At 50.2% G+C, this 16274-nt stretch overlaps 1 protein-coding gene across 3 annotated transcripts in view; it reads left to right on the top strand.

The window, feature by feature from the left end:
- Positions 1 to 1270: 1270 nt before the first annotated feature.
- Positions 1271 to 16274, top strand: part of CHRNA3 (cholinergic receptor nicotinic alpha 3 subunit) — a 30049-nt gene continuing 15045 nt past the window's right edge. The window contains exons 1-5 of one of the 3 annotated variants that reach the window (XM_028851209.2): positions 1271 to 1670; positions 3496 to 3635; positions 3750 to 3794; positions 5260 to 5369; positions 14141 to 15152. In XM_028851209.2, coding sequence (XP_028707042.2) covers positions 1613 to 1670; positions 3496 to 3635; positions 3750 to 3794; positions 5260 to 5369; positions 14141 to 15152 — 1365 coding nt within the window. In that variant the 5' untranslated portion in view covers positions 1271 to 1612. Of the gene's footprint in view, positions 1744 to 3495; positions 3636 to 3749; positions 3795 to 5259; positions 5370 to 14140; positions 15153 to 16274 lie in introns of all 3 variants that reach the window. The other 2 variants (XR_013395838.1, XM_077940061.1) reach the window with 2 other exon arrangements.

Below are 16274 nucleotides of genomic sequence, written 5' to 3'. Positions count from 1 at the left end.
GGTGGGTGGTCAGAGAGGGCAGGAGGCTCCAGGGCACACTGCCTAGCCAATCAGTGCACATTCTTGGGGTTGCAGATGGTGGTGGGGAAGGGGACAGAGGGGTTCTGTGGGGGACTAGGATGGGAACCCCAATGCCCTCTCAGATTGCTCCATCAGAAGAGCAAATGAGGCCAGACACAGTGGCTCATGCCTGTAATCCCAGCACTTTGGGAGGCCAAGGCAGGAGAAGCGCTGAGCCCAGGAGTTCCAGACCAGTCTGGGCAACCACAGGGAGAAGCCCCTCTCCACAAAAATAAAAAATTAACCAGACGCGGTGGTGCCTGCCTGTGGTCCCAGCTGCTTCAGAGGTTGAGGTGGGAGGGTCGCTTGAGTCGGGGATGTGGGGACTACAATGAGCCAAGATGGAGCCACCGCACTGCAGCCTTGGTGACAGGGTGAGACCTTGTCTCAGAAGAAGAAGAAGAACAAATGAAGCCTCATTTTAAATTCTGTCTTATCTTTCTTTAGTTTTGTTGGGAGAAAAGCTGTGCTGGGAGAGAAGCTGAGGCAGGGCTTGGAACATGTCCTGGGTCCAGGGTAAAATCCCTCATGGCCTTTGAAACGTGTCTAGACTTGCCAGCTCCTTGCTTCTAGCACTCCCATTATCTTAAGTAGCCATGTTTCAAAGAAAAATGCTAAACCGTCACAGTTGTAGTTCATTCGCTTCATACATCACTTCCTTTCAACCCCCACATCCTCACCACCTGTTTCTTTGATCATCAATAAATAGCATGGGCTCCCAGCGCTCAGGGCCTTCCCAGCCTCCATACTAGGGTTGGACCCCTGGTCCCACTTTCTCTCTTGCCTTTTCTCATTCCTTTGACTCCGCTGGACTTCGTTGCCCCCACGGCCTGGTGTTGGGTCCGATCACCCCAACAAATTTTCATTAAGGAACAAGCCAAACATAATCTAAAGTTAAGAGCAGTATAACCTCCAGGTACCATCACCCTGCCTAGACAATTATCAACTCATGGCCAATATTGTTTTAACTAATTTCTACCCACCCCTAAACTATAAAGACTTAAAAAAAAAATACCAGTGTTATATCTAAAACACTTAACAATTATTTAATAGCATTAAATACATGAAGCCCCTTTCTGAGTGTGTTGGCGCCTCTCCTACAGCGCCCACCTAGCCCGGTTGTCCCAACCCCCTGCGGGAGCTACACACGCTCCGGAAGCCAGGGACAGAGATTGGGTCCCTCTCCTTCCTGGCGATGGTGACAGCACCTGTTCGGATCTGGTTGTGTGCTGCCGTCCAGAGCGCCCAGCCCGGTGCAGAAGGAGCCCGCCCAGCGCTGGGGACTCCGACGCGGAGCCCCTTCCCCTACTGCACGTACGCCCAGCCCCGCCCCACGCACGCCCTCGCTTGGCGCAGCTGCACTCCTGTCCTCCCGCAGGTCCGAGGGCGCCGGAAACCCAGCGGCGGCGAAGCAGAGAGGAGCCCCATGCTTCTCCGCCCGTAGGGCTCCGGGTCTGGGGTCTGCGCTGGAGCCGCGCGGGCAGAGGCCGTCGCTGCGCCCGCCGCGCCCTCTCCCGACCGTCCGGGTCCGCGGCCAGCCCGGCCACCAGCCATGGGCTGTCGCCAGCTGTCGCCGCCGCGGCTGCTGCTGCTGCTGTCTCTGCTGCCAGGTACGCTCACGGGCGTTAGGGCTCCGGAGGAACGGGCGCCCGAGAGGAAGCGCGGGATCCGGAGGGGCTGCCGGTGAGAGCACCGCGCGGGCGAGCGGAGAAGGCTGGCGCCGTAGCCGTGGACTCGGAACCCGCGCAAACTCGCTTCAGCCCGGCGGCGACTTGGGTGGGGTGGCTTTTTCCCTTTCGGCTCGCCCCCTACCCCTAGGCACCACCAAACCTGGGAGTCACCGAGCGGACGCTGGTAGGCGCGGGGTAATGGGGAGGTCGAGACTGGGTCCTTCGTCTTGGGCGCAGGAGTTGGGGATTCGCGTCCCAGCGCTGCCCGTCGCCCTGCCCCGCGCACTGGCTCCCAAACTGGCACGCCCAAGCCACCCGCTCCACCGTCTGCACCCCGCCCACCTCCTCATTTGACGGATAGATAGGGAAACTGTATCCAGAGGTGGCTAAAGACTCGGCCAAGGCCACCTGGGGGAAAGGAGAGTCGCTTCGGGACTGGGGCTGGAGCCGGCGCGCCAGCCTCTCCTCCGGTCCTAGCCCCTAGCGCTCCTGGCCGCCTCGCTGTGGGACCTTCCACCGGGAGAGTGCCTCCCGTCTTCCTCCCGCTCTCCAGAGGAGCCTGCTGGGGGAAGCCGGCCCTGGCCCGCCGCTGGGAGGCTCTTGGGTGCCTGGGAGGGCTGGTGGATAGCGAGGGTCGGGACCCGGCAGGGCTGCAGGGAATTCCCGGCGGGCCCGGGCGGGCGGTCTGTTGTGCGATTGTGCGCTCAGAGAGCTTTCTGCCCTCGGTGCCGAGGCCTCTACTATTCAGAACGGCCATACACTCTCAACCGACCTCCTGCCTGGGACCCTCCTTTCATTCTGGGGAAGGGGAGGGGGGAGCTGGAAAAATCCCATTTCAAGACCTGACGAAGTTGGATTCAACTTCCCAGAGGATTCCCCTCCCGCCTCCCCAAGCTGCCCCCGGATCTGTACGTGGGAATCAGAAGACAGCTGACCCCCGTATGCCTCACCTGTACTGGGGTGTGGCTTAGGAACAAAGAGGGGTGCCTAAGGGTTGCAGAGAGGTCAGAGTCTTTGATCAGGATGTGAAGACGGCATCAACAAGAGCTGGGGGTCACACGAGATCACGGGAGCCACATAGTGCCCTGGCTTCTAAGAGGGTTGGTGGCCAAACCCCTACAGGGTGCAATGCAGGAGAGGCCCAGACCTGGGTTGCGTTCTCCCAGAGGCTGGGAGGCAGAAGACCTGGGCCTGGGTGACCGTGGGTGGCCCTGCCCCTGGGGGTGGACTGGCCATCTTTCCATAGTGGAAGCAGCAAGTGGCTGTATCTAGGCAGACAGCATTTGCACCACACCCCTGCCTTGCAGTAACAACCCAGGAAAGGATTGTGAATAGTTCTTGAGCTCTTAGCACAGCACCAAGCTGTGCACTTCCTTCACAACAACCCTTTGAGGTGGATACGTTTATAATCCTCATTTTGACTGGTAAAGACCCTGAGGTTCAGAGAGGTTAAGCCACTTGCCTAAGCTCACACAGCTCACAAGTGATTTGTCAGGATTTGCACCAGATCTGTCCAACTCCAGAACCCAGGCTTGCAACCACTGTGCTTCTCACTGAATGTGTGTGGCCTGGTAGAATCCTGCTCCTCTTGGGCCTCAGTTTCCCATTCTGTAACCCACTGGATAAGACTAGCCTGAAAGTCTAGGGTTCCACAGAATCCCTCCACAGGTGGAGGGGACGCTGTAGATGGGTGATGTTTCTGGTGGGCTGGGTGGGGGAGGTTAAGTAATGATTTCCCGGGGACTGACAGGGCTGCTTCCCCCAGTGGCCAGGGCCTCAGAGGCGGAGCACCGTCTATTTGAGCGGCTGTTTGAAGATTACAATGAGATCATCCGGCCTGTGGCCAACGTGTCCGACCCAGTCATCATCCATTTCGAGGTGTCCATGTCTCAGCTGGTGAAGGTGGTGAGTGCTGGAGCCACGAGCCGTGGCTATGGGGACCGGAGCTTCTGAAGGAGCCTTTCCCAGAGTGAGCCTTGTTTATGTAATTCTCCTGTCTACTTTAATCCCTCTTTCTAGGATGAAGTAAACCAGATCATGGAGACCAACCTGTGGCTCAAGCAAGTAAGTGACCAGACCCTAGGCACTGCTGCCCCCTGGTGGTGACTTCTTTATTTGCTTCAGGTGAACCAAGAAGGGCCCAACGACCAGGCTTTATTTACTTCTGTAGAACCCAGACTGGACTGACTGGCAGATCTATCTCTTCTAAGGCTTGAGGTCACATGCACTGCCCAACAGTCCTCCTGGAAGGACTGTAGGGCCCAACCCCTCAAGTCCCAGTTGGACAGGTTTCAGCCTGGTGAAAGACATTCTCCATGTTCAAACAACAGAACAGTATGAACCTGAGATTGAAGCCCTGCCCCCAAACCCTAGGGTGGTGCCTGAGACACCTCCTTCTCTCCTTGCTAAAAACTCAATTTTTTTTTTCCAGACAGGATCTCGCTGTGTCACCCAGGCTGGAGTGCTGTGGTGCAATCTCAGCTCACTGCAGTCTCCACCAGCAGGGTTCAAGCAATTCTCCTGCCTCAGCCTCCCAAGTAGCTGGGACCACAGGCATGCACCACCACGTCCGGCTAATTTTTGTATTTTTATAGAGACAGGGTTTCACCATGTTGCCCAGGCTGGTCTCAAATGCCTGAGCTCAAGCAATCCACCCACCTCGGCCTCCCAAAGTGCTGGGGTTACAGGCATGAGCCACTGCACCTAGCCCAGAAACTCATTCTTAAGTCAGAATCAGATGCTGCTGTTGTTGGTAGCATGGGAGTAGATTTTTCTGTTCACATTGAGGCCAAGAAATTGGCTTCCACATGTCCTCCCCAGGGAGGCTTTGTCCAGACTTGCCAGGAGACATAATGGCCCATTGGCCTGCTGGTGACCCTTCTGCCAGCCTTGCCAGCTGAGCACTCAGCACACAGAGCCTTCATCCCCAGGAGGCTGGAAAGCCAGATGGGCACAGTGCCCCACCCAGTACTTGATGCACACGTTCCCTCTGTGGCCGCAGCCTCACCCCTCTCTCCTCTGGTGCTCAGGACTCAGACCTCCCAGACACTTCCTGGGCCCTGCGGGGGTCATGGCTTCTTCCCCCAGAACCTTTCAGAGGCCAGCCTTGCTTAACCTTGGGATGAAAGAGAGTCTGTATTGGAAAACACCCCTGGAGAACCATTCAGGGGCTGTAAACAGCAGGCACATGGACCTGGACATGGTGCAAGAAGTCCAGGAGGCTCCGCCTGGCACTAGAAGTGACCAGAGAAAGCACCAGTAGACCCTGTTTGGTTGATGAGGGGCTGGGCTTGCTCACGGTTATGTGGGCAGTGGCTTCCCTAGTGCCAGGAGGCGGCCTGCAGATCCAGCCCTGTGCTCTCTCCCCACTGCACCCACAGGAGAAGTTGGACTATGTGATCATGGCATGGATGTGGCTCCGTCACATGCAGCAGGGGTGAGGACTCACCAAGATGGGTGGTGCCAAGAGAAGTAAAACCAAGCTGATTCTTTTACTGTCTCCTTCTCCCTCCCTGCTTCCTTCCCCGAGAGCTGGAATGACTACAAGCTGAAGTGGAACCCCTCTGACTATGGTGGGACAGAGTTCATGCGTGTCCCTGCACAGAAGATCTGGAAGCCAGACATTGTGCTGTATAACAAGTAAGGTGCTGGGGGGCCCATGCCCTCTCAGGGCTGTCAGCCTGGGCTCTGGGTTTTTGGCCCACTGTGCTTAAAACTTGGCCTTTTCCAAGAGGGCTTCATTCATTTGTTTATTCCACAGGTACATATTCAGCAACCGCTGAATCATCCATGGATGATTGGATCCAAATCATCCAACTCATTTTCTCTCTCTTCTCCTAGTTAGAATTTCAGTTGCTCAGGATTGACCCTCTGTTAAGGATTTCTCTTCATTTTTTAACACAGTAGGAACATGTGTTTTCATATACCAAAATTTCTCCTATGATATTTTGTTTTCTAAAGTTCATTCCCTGATAGTATACCAGGGACCAGAGATGTTGGAAAGCCATGGATAGCAATAGTTTGCTGAATGGCTTCAAAACAGGCATGGGTGGGTGGAGGAAAGCTTCGGGGAAGAATTGGCATTTGAATTGAGTCCTGAAGATTGTGCAGGATCTCAGGACATGGAGCAGACGAGGGCCTGGGGAGGCAGGAGAGTATGTCATGGGCAGCCAAGGTGACCTCATTGGCTGGACTGTGGGACATAAGGATGGAAAGATCCATGGGCCAAGGACAAACCTGTGTGTGGAGGGGGAAGCTCAGATGCCGGGGGCGCCTGGAATGTAGCATCTGTTCGCAGCTCTGTGCAAACAGACAGGAATGGAGTAAATGGTCCCTCCTCACTTTTTCTTTGAGATTGAATGAGAGTGTTGGAGATCATAGCTGGGTGGGCCCCGCCTGGCTAATTTTTGTATTTTTTAGTAGAGATGGATTTTTTCCATGTTGGCCAGGCTGGTGTCTTAAACTCCTGACCTCAAGCAATCTGTCTGCCTTGGCCTCCCAAAGTGCCAGAATTACAGGCATGAGCCACCGTACCCAGCCCCGATGAGCTTTTTAAAAATACAGGTCTTGGCCAGCCATGGTGGCTCATGCCTATAATCCCAGCACTTTAGGGGGCTGAGGCAGGCAGATCATTGGAGGCCAGGAGTTCAAGACCAGCCTGGCCAACGTATCAAAACCTCATCTCTACTAAAAATACAAAAAAAAAAAAAAAATTAGCCAGGCATGGTGGCGTGTGCCTGTAATCCCAGTTATTCCAGAGGCTGAAGCAGGAGAATCACTTGAACCTGGGAGGTGGAGGCTGCAGTGAGCTAAGATCGCACCACTACACTCCAGCCTGGGTGACAGTGAGACTCCATCTCAAAACAAACAAAAAAAAATACAGGTGCCTGCATTCAAAATATTTTCTTCTTTGTTCTTCACTGTCTTTTCTAAAGTTAATATGTATTACGTTATCAAAAAAATCTCTATACCTGTCCCCAGGTCCTGCCCCACAGAAACACTGAGTCAGTGGCTCTGGGTAGGCCTAGGAATGGGTGTTTTCACAAAGCTGTTCCAGGGACTCGTGTGACCAGCTTGTTTTGGGGATCCCTGATCTGGCCTATCCCTGACATTTCACAGATAAGGACTGAGGCCCAGAGTGGATGTGTGGCACAGCTGGGCCTGGGGTGGCCTCAGCCATCCACTGTAGCTTTCGGGCCGCTGTGGGCAGTGGATGCAGGAGGCCGATGCTGTGATCAGGGGCTGAGCTGGACACCCCAGCCTGTCTCTGCCTGTGTCCCCAAACCTCTACTCTACTCTCTCAGCAGCAAACCTGCCGTCAGACAGCTACCCTGCTACACTGTGTACCCTTCAGAACTCCTCCCACTGGGAAAAGGTCTGGGCCTTGGAGAAAGGATTGATGCTCCCCCAAGTATGTGAAGTGAGGTTCCCATGTACAGAGTAGCATGAGCTTTCTGGGCCCCGTGCTCCCAGCCCGTCTGGGTGGCTACATCCAGATCATAGTTGAGAAGGGTGAGTCTAGGACTAAAAAGACTTCCCTGGCTCCTGCCTTCCAAAGAAGCTGCTCTTGAGCCGGTCCTTCACAATGGGCTACTTCCAGTCTCCTCTGGATCCAGAATGCACATCTTCCCGCCAATTTTGGGAGGCCTCTCCTCTTTCTCTCTTGTAAAGGTTCTTCCTCTGCCAGACTGGTCCTGCTCATCATGGCACCTCCAAAACCCCTCTCTTTTCTCTAAGTCCACTCAAAACTAATACTTTTCACATTTAAGCTCTTTCATTTGACTGACATAAATTTTAGTTGGTATTTTACAGTATGCTCGTTAGTTCTGTAGGTATTGAAGAATGTCATTTTTGTACCTGTGCTTTGGAGTTAAAATGTTTTAACATTTAAACATTTTACATTTACATTTAAACAATTTTCAGCAAAACACTTGATATAGAATTAGTCTATTCTGATTTTAACGCTAAAAATATGTCTAGGTTTTTATGCCGTATTAGTACAAAATAATGTTTTCTTAGTAGTAGTGTTGATTTTACAGTTAGTGTCAGAACTAGAGAAGCTAGGTTTTATACCGAATCACACTTTCTGGACTCTGGCAAAAACAAAAGGGGGTCTTGACTCACTCCGAAGACAGTCCATGTTTTATTTACTATTTTCCCAAGGAAACATAGCACTTATAAATGTTTCTTCTATGTAATTTGTATTTGTAAACTGGTCATCAAAGAACTGGGACATAGTATAAACTTAACAGGCTTGCAGGTTTTTTTTGTTGTTCACTGTGAGTTGTCATAGGAATCACATAGTTCAAATGCTCTTAAGGGAACTGGGCAGGGTGTAGAGAATTTTTGCTAAGCTAGAATTCAGAAAATGAGCAGAAAGTTTAATCTTTATGTTTTGGGTTTTATAACCATTTTCTTGCTGGCAATCTTGAGTGAACAGCTGGAGTACTATAGGATGTATGATTTTAGCAATAATGAGAAGCGTAGCAAAATGTTTCAAATTGGATGTGGAGAGGAGCAAATATCATAAGGAATTTCCTTGAAATCTGAAGCTGAAAATAACATTTAGAAAAAATCATCCAACTCATTTTCTCTCTCTTCTCCTAGTTAGAATTTCAATTGCTCAGGATTGACCCTCTGTTAAGGATTTCTCTTCATTTTTTAACACAGTAGGAACATGTGTTTTCATATACCAAAATTTCTCCTATGATATTTTGTTTTCTAAAGTTCATTCCCTGATAGAATCCTCCAAGTGTTCATGGACACTGTAACTCTGTGTTCTGGCAAGTTCATAATTCATGGTAACCTTTTTAGAGAATACTTTTAGGTAACTTGGCTGGGTGTAAAATCATTGGCTCCTTTTTACCTTCCATGAAAATCTTTTTTTTTTTTTTTTTTTTTTTTGAGACAGAGTCTTGCTGTGTTGGCCAGGCTGGAGTGCCTCGGCTCACTGTAATCTCTGCCTCCTGGGTTCCAGCTATTCTCCTGCCTCAGCCTCCTGAGTAGCTGGGATTACAGGTGTGTGCCACCATGCCCAGCTAATATTTTATATTTTTAGTAGAGACAGGGTTTCACCATGTTGGCCAGGCTGGTCTCAAACTCCTGACTTCAAGTAATCTGCCCACCTCAGCCTCCCAGAGTGCTAGGGTTACAGGTGTGAGCCACCATGCCTGGCCTGCTTGTTCTTATGTTTCATCTGGTTTTACTTATTTATTTTTTTTGAGACAGAGTCGAGCTCTGTCACCCAGGCTGGAGTGCAGTGGCACGATCTCGGCTCACTGCAAGCTCCACCTCCCAGGTTCACACCATTCCCCTGTGTCAGCCTCCCAAGTAGCTGGGACTAGAGGCGCCTGCCACCACATCCGGCTAATTCGTGTGTGTGTGTGTGTGTGTGTGTGTGTATATGTGTGTGTATGTGTATATATTTGTATTTATATATATATACACACACACACACAAAATTAAGTGAAATTTAAATACACACACACATATATATATATATATATATATATTTTTTTTTTTTTTTTTTTTTTTTTTTTTTCTTGAGATCGAGTCTCACTCTGTCGCCCAGACTGGAGTGCAGTGGCACAATCTCAGCTCACTGCAAGCTCTGCCTCCCAGGTTCACGCCATTCTCCTGCCTCAGCCTCTCAAGTAGCTGGGACTACAGGCACCCACCACCACGCCTGGCTAATGTTTTTTATATTTTTAATAGAGATGGGGTTTCACCATGTTAGCCAGGTTGATCTCAATCTCTTGACCTCGTGATCCGCACGCCTCAGTCTCCCAAAGTGCTGGGATTACAGGCATGAGCCACTGCGCCCGGCCTCTTCTGGTTTTATTTCTAGAATGATTTTTTTCTTTTTCCTAATTCTTTCCTAAATTCTACTAATTCTTTATACATTCTGTTTAACCAAATTATCCCTTGTCTTTTCTGATTTCTGTTGTTGTTTCACAGTTTCTAAAAATTTCTTAGTTTCTTTTCACTTAATTTGTAATATCAGATTATCATCAGCTTCATCTGGTTGGTGACTCTGTTTTTGTAGTTGCCGTTAATCTGCATGTGTGTTAATTCAGTTACTTGTTTTTGTATTTTCCTTTCTTTCTTTCTTTTTTTTTCCTTTTTTTGAGACATCGTTTTTTTGCTCTTGTCACCTAGGCCAGAGTGTAATGGCATGATCTTGGCTCACTGCAAATTCTGCCTCCCGGATTCAAGCAATTCTTCTGCCTCAGCCTCCCAAGTAGCTGGGACTACAGGCGCCTGCCACCACGCCCAGCTAAAATTTTTTTTTTTGTATTTTCGGTAGAGACGGGGTTTCACCATGTTGGCCAGGCTGGTCTCAAACTGCTGACCTCAGGTGATCCGCCTGCCTCATCCTCCCAAAGTGCTGGGATTATAGGCATGAGCTGCTGCACCCAGTTTGTGTTTTTCTTACAGTATGTTTTCATAAGGCTCTGTTGTTGTTTAAATAGATGTCCTTGGCTGGGCGCGGTGGCTCAAGCCTGTAATCCCAGCACTTTGGGAGGCCGAGACGGGCGGATCACGAGGTCAGGAGATCGAGACCATCCTGGCTAACCGGGTGAAACCCCGTCTCTACTAAAAAATACAAAAAACTAGCCGGGCGAGGTGGCAGGCGCCTGTAGTCCCAGCTACTCGGGAGGCTGAGGCAGGAGAATGGCGTGAACCCGGGAGGCGGAGCTTGCAGCGAGCTGAGATCCAGCCACTGCACTCCAGCCTGGGCGACAGAGCGAGACTCCGTCTCAAAAAAATAAAAATAAAATAAAAATAAATAGATGTCCTTGCTGTACTTTTAGGGCAAGTTGCTGGAGGGAATAGGAGAAGACAGGTAGTTACCTTGAGGTAACACTTGTCTCTCTGCATAGACACCTCCACAGTCTCCACAGTCATGACACCACAGCCATGACATGTCATGACACCACACCACATGCCACAGTCATGGCACCTCCATGAGCTGCTGTCTCTGGATGCTGACTTCAGTTTCTGAACCTTCTTTCTCTTCTCAACCCCACTTTTTACCCCATTGAGTTTGGATCCTACCATAAGCTGCTTTTTCTCTGAGTGGTTCTCTGTCCTTCTGGCAGGGAGGTTTGGGGAGGCATTTCTGACATCCTTGGGAGCCCACGCCAGCCGACTGACCTCTGCAGACCCCAAGTGGGTTCCCGTGGGGTTTTTGTTGTTGTTCTTACCCACAAATCGGAACCTGTGGAGCCCGCTCTGCCCCATTGTTCCTCTTGCCGAGGATTCAGCGCAGAGTGGCGTCCTCGTCTTTTGAGGGGCAGCCACTTCTTGGAGATTTCTGTGTCTGGCACTTTTAGGATCTTAGGACATGAGAACCTATCTTTCTTTTCCCCTGGCTGCCTCTACCCAGCAGCTAATCGCATGGGGGTCCCACAGGTCCTGCTGGTGGTGGTGGTCTGACCCCACACTCTCATATCCTGAGGTGCTGCGTAACCTAACTTTGTTGACGATGTGATCAGAAGGTTTGTTATTTTTCTGTCATCCTAGTTGCCCTATTTTTCTGAAGAAATTTAGAGAGATTTTAAAAACCCATGCCATCATGATCGTTCTCATAGCCCTCACCACCCCACCCCACTTCTGTTCTAAAATATCTGTATGATAGTGCTACCTTGGCTGATCATTTGCACCCATACTACCTTTTCTTTTTTAATTGCCTCACATGGTTTGGCAGTACGTTGCTCAGACCCCTCCCACCTCTGCTGTCCCTTGCTGCCAGCCATCTCTGGGTGTGATGTTTATTGATTGATTGATTGATTGATTGAGACAGAATCTCACTCTGTCATCCAGGCTGGAGTGCAGTGGTGCCATCTCAGCTCACTGCAACTTCCACCTCCTGGGTTCAAGCAATTCTCCTACCTCAGCCTCTCTAGTAGCTGGAATTACAGGTGTGCGCCACCACACCCAGCTAATTTTCGTATTTTCAGTAAAGACGGGGTTTCATCATGTTGACCAGGCTGGTCTCAAAACTCCTGACCTCAGGTGATCCGCCCACCTCAGCCTCCCAAAGTATTAGGATCACAGGCGTGAGCCACCGCGCCCAGCTTTCCTTTATTTTTTGGTCATTCGTTAGGTGAACAAATATTTACTGAGTGCCCTTTATGAGGCTGGTGCTGTGCCAGACCCCAGTCTCCAGCTGGGTCTGCATGTTGTGTCTCCTCCTAGCAGAGATATAACTGTTGACACTGCCCCAGGCAGCACACAGTCCTTCTGATCTGGGCAGATACACCCCAGGGGTGCCGTGGGCAGCAGCAGCAGTGACCAGGATCCCCAGAAATGAGCCATCAGCCCAGCTCAGCTAACCTCTACCATAAACTCTCTGGGGTCTCCGGCAAATCATTCCTGTCCTTTGACCCTCAGTTTTCTCGTCAGCAAAATGAAGCCTTTGGACTAGAGCAGGGGCTAGCGAATGTTTTCTCTAAAGGGCCAGAGAATAAATATTTTAGGCGTTGTGGTTCGTACGTACAGTCACGGTCACAGCTATTCATCTCTGCCCTTGGAACTCAAAAGTAGCCACAGATAATAGACCACAAAAGGCAGTGGCACTATTCCCCCCAGATTTTATTTACAGAAATAGGACCGCAGCTTGCCAACCCCTGGTCCAGACCTTGGGCTCTGAAGCTCCCTTGCTGCTCTGACATTTTGTTGATCCAGGATTCTGCGAGGAATTGGTTCAGGAGGCCTCTCCTTCCCAAGGGTCTTTTCAACCTTCTGCTTATCCCAGCCCTCTCCAGGGCCCCTCAGTGCTGAACATGGGCTGAGTCCACTTGGAGACTGTGTGGATATTCACCTCCACCCCCACCCTCCTACCTCTCCCTTTTTGCTGCAGCCAGAGGCAGGAATACTCTTGTAGGGAATTAAGGGCATGGTGGGAGTGAAGTGGGGCAAAGAATGTATAAACTCAGCAGGGCACCTTTGGGGGCAAACCAGCCAACCAGAGGAAAGACAGGTAGTGGCTTTGGCATTTAACCTTCATGGGTAATGATTATCCTCCTCAGCCAAGACCCAGGAGAAACTAGCAAGGAAGAAGGACACGCACCAGAACATTCCCCTTCTGTTTTCACAGGTTCTCATCCAGTTACAGCAGCACAAAGATATCGCTAGATGTTTAGGTTTTTCAGCTCTTTGTTTACAAGGCAAAGGCGTGTGGCGGTTGCTCCCTTTGAAGGATGTAAATGCCTTCACAAGGCTAAGAAACTTAACAGGGCGGATCTGAGGAATTTTTAAGAACCTTCCTGGGCAGGGCCATTGTGGAAGCAACCGGCCTTGCTCTCAGATGGACCATCTGGCCTTCATGGATGGAATGCCCAATGCAAGACTCAACAGGGATCATCAGCTGATTTTCTGTCAAACAAACCAACAAGACTATTCCTAGAAAAATGTACATTTCTAAGGCCAGGCAGTGGCTGAAGCCTGTATTCTCAGCACTTTGGGAGGCCGAGGTGGGTGGATCCCTTGAGGTCAGGAGTTTGAGACCAGCCCAGCCAACATGGCAAAACTCCGTCCCTACTAAAAATACAAAAAGTAGCCAGGTGTTGTGGCACATGCCTGTAATTCCAGCTACTCAGGAGGCTGGGGCAGGAGACTCACTTGAACCCTGGGAGACAGAGATTGTAGTGAGCTACTGCATGCTAGCCTGCTCAAAAACAAAAGAAAAGAAAACCATATTTCTGTGTGAAAATGAAGTCAGGATGTACATAGTGAAAAGGAAGGGAGAAGAAACATGGGGAGAAAATGGGGACAGATAGAGACACAGAAAGTGAAGAAATCTGTTATGCTGAATTCAAAAGACAAGGAAGCAAAAACATGATTATTATAAAACAGTACTGGGAAGAATGGGGGTGAGGAGGGTACAGAGAATGGTCGAATCAGGATCCAGAGATAGGGTTTGGAAATAAACCCATCTGATGAGGTTCTGTTTAATGGGGGTAGACTCCCCTGTGTGGTCTCCGCGGCCCCTTCCAGCTCCCAGTGCAGACTGAGAGGGCCAAGCCTCAGGGACCCTGGGTGGCAAATAATCCCAAAGGCTGCTTCAGCACCTGGCTCCAGGAGGATGACCTTCCTCCCATTTCTTTAATTAAAGGGGGAACAATCTAGGCATTTGGGAGTCTATCAGTTTGGGACCTGTGTTGTGGGATGAACTGGTGGCATGCCCTGAGGGGTGTTCAACATCTCAGATTGTTGTTGGGGAGGGATCTTGGGCCTCAGTATCCCCGTTGGTAAATGGGGCTGGGAATCGGGTGACTTTATGGCACTTTCAGCTCTCATCTTCCGCTGCCTTCCAAATCATTACTGTGAGAAGCTGGTCGAGATGACCACTATATGACCCAGTGTTAATGACCATGTGTTACTGTGCCCCCCATCTGTCTTTGCAGTGCTGTTGGGGATTTCCAGGTGGATGACAAGACCAAAGCCTTACTCAAGTACACTGGGGAGGTGACTTGGATGCCTCCTGCCATCTTTAAGAGCTCCTGCAAAATTGACGTTACCTACTTCCCGTTTGATTACCAAAACTGCACCATGAAGTTCGGTTCCTGGTCCTACGACAAGGCGAAAATCGATCTGGTTCTGATCGGCTCCTCCATGAACCTCAAGGACTACTGGGAGAGCGGCGAGTGGGCCATCATCAAAGCCCCGGGCTACAAACATGACATCAAGTACAACTGCTGCGAGGAGATCTACCCCGACATCACATACTCGCTGTACATCCGGCGCCTGCCCTTGTTCTACACCATCAACCTCATCATCCCCTGCCTGCTCATCTCCTTCCTCACTGTGCTCGTCTTCTACCTGCCCTCCGACTGCGGTGAGAAGGTGACCCTGTGCATTTCCGTCCTCCTTTCCCTGACAGTGTTTCTCCTGGTGATCACTGAGACCATCCCTTCCACCTCGCTAGTCATCCCCCTGATTGGAGAGTACCTCCTGTTCACCATGATTTTCGTAACCCTGTCCATCGTCATCACTGTCTTCGTGCTCAACGTGCACTACAGAACCCCGACTACACACACAATGCCCTCATGGGTGAAGACCGTATTCTTGAACCTGCTCCCCAGGGTCATGTTCATGACCAGGCCAACAAGCAACGAGGGCAACGCTCAGAAGCCAAGGCCCCTCTCTGGTGCCGAGCTCTCAAATCTGAATTGCTTCAGCCGTGCAGAGTCCAAAGGCTGCAAGGAGGGCTACCCCTGCCAGGACAGGATGTGTGGTTACTGCCACCACCGCAGGATAAAAATCTCCAATTTCAGTGCTAACCTCACAAGAAGCTCTAGTTCTGAATCTGTTGATGCTGTGCTGTCCCTCTCTGCTTTGTCACCAGAAATCAAAGAAGCCATCCAAAGTGTCAAGTATATTGCTGAAAATATGAAAGCACAAAATGAAGCCAAAGAGGTAAGGATATGGCTCTTATTATATTCATCATTCATTCATTCAACAAACATTTACGGATTCCTCGTGGGGCAAGGCATAGGGTAGGGGTTAAGAAATTACACTCTGGAGTCAGTGGCCTGTGTTAAGACCAGTTATATGTCCTAGGGTATGTTACCTCACCTCTTGGAGCATGTTTTCTCGTCTGTAAAATGGGATGATCAAGCATGTAGTATGTGGTACCCAGAAGCTAGCCACCAGGCTGCCAGCAGGCCGGACCATGAAAACACTTGATGCCAATAGAGTAGATTAGGATGTAGGCTGGAAAAGGGCATGGGGCCAGATGATCTCCAGTTGGTATTGGTTAACTGAGGTTATATTTTTATTTTTACTTTATTTTTAATTATTTTTTTGAGACAGGGTCCTGCTCTGTCACCCAGGCTGGAGTACAGTGGCTCAATCTTGGCTCACTGCAACTTCTGCCTCCTGGCTCAAGCGATTCTCCCATCTCAGTTTCCTGAGTAGCTTGAACTGCAGGTGCCCTGCCATCATGCCCTACTTTTTTACTTTTTTTTTTTTTTTTTTTGAGACGGAGTCTCGCTCTGTCACCTGGGCTGGAGTTCAGTGGTGCAATCTCGGCTCACTGCAAGCTCTGCCTCCCAGGTTCATGCCGTTCTTCTGCCTCAGCCTCCCCAGCAGCTGGGACTATAGGTGCCTGCCACCACACCTGGCTAATTTTTTGTATTTTTAGTAGAGATGGGGTTTCACCGTGTTAGCCAGGATGGTCCCGATCTCCTGACCTTGTGATCCGCCCGCCTCAGCCTCCCAAAGTGCTGGGATTACAGGTGTGAGCCACTGCGCCAGGCAATTTTTGACATTTTTTTGTAGCAATGGAGTTTTGTCATGTTGTCCAGGCTAGTTTCAGACTCCTCGACTCAAACTATCTGCTCACCTCAGTCTCCCAAAATGCTGGGACTACAGGTGCGAGCCACTGCACCTGGCCTTTTTTACTTTCTAATTATATATGTGTTCTCATTGAGGAAGAATTTATGTAGAGTAAAGTGCACACCTCTTCAATGTACATGTCAATGAATGTTTACATCATGTATAGAACCATGTAACCAAGATCCAGGTAAAGATATAGAA

The sequence above is a fragment of the Macaca mulatta genome, chromosome 7 (assembly GCF_049350105.2).
Source record: "Macaca mulatta isolate MMU2019108-1 chromosome 7, T2T-MMU8v2.0, whole genome shotgun sequence".
NCBI classification, from domain to species: Eukaryota; Metazoa; Chordata; class Mammalia; order Primates; family Cercopithecidae; genus Macaca; species Macaca mulatta.
Note: the sequence above shows the minus strand (reverse complement) of the source record. Positions and strands in the feature narration are given on the sequence as shown.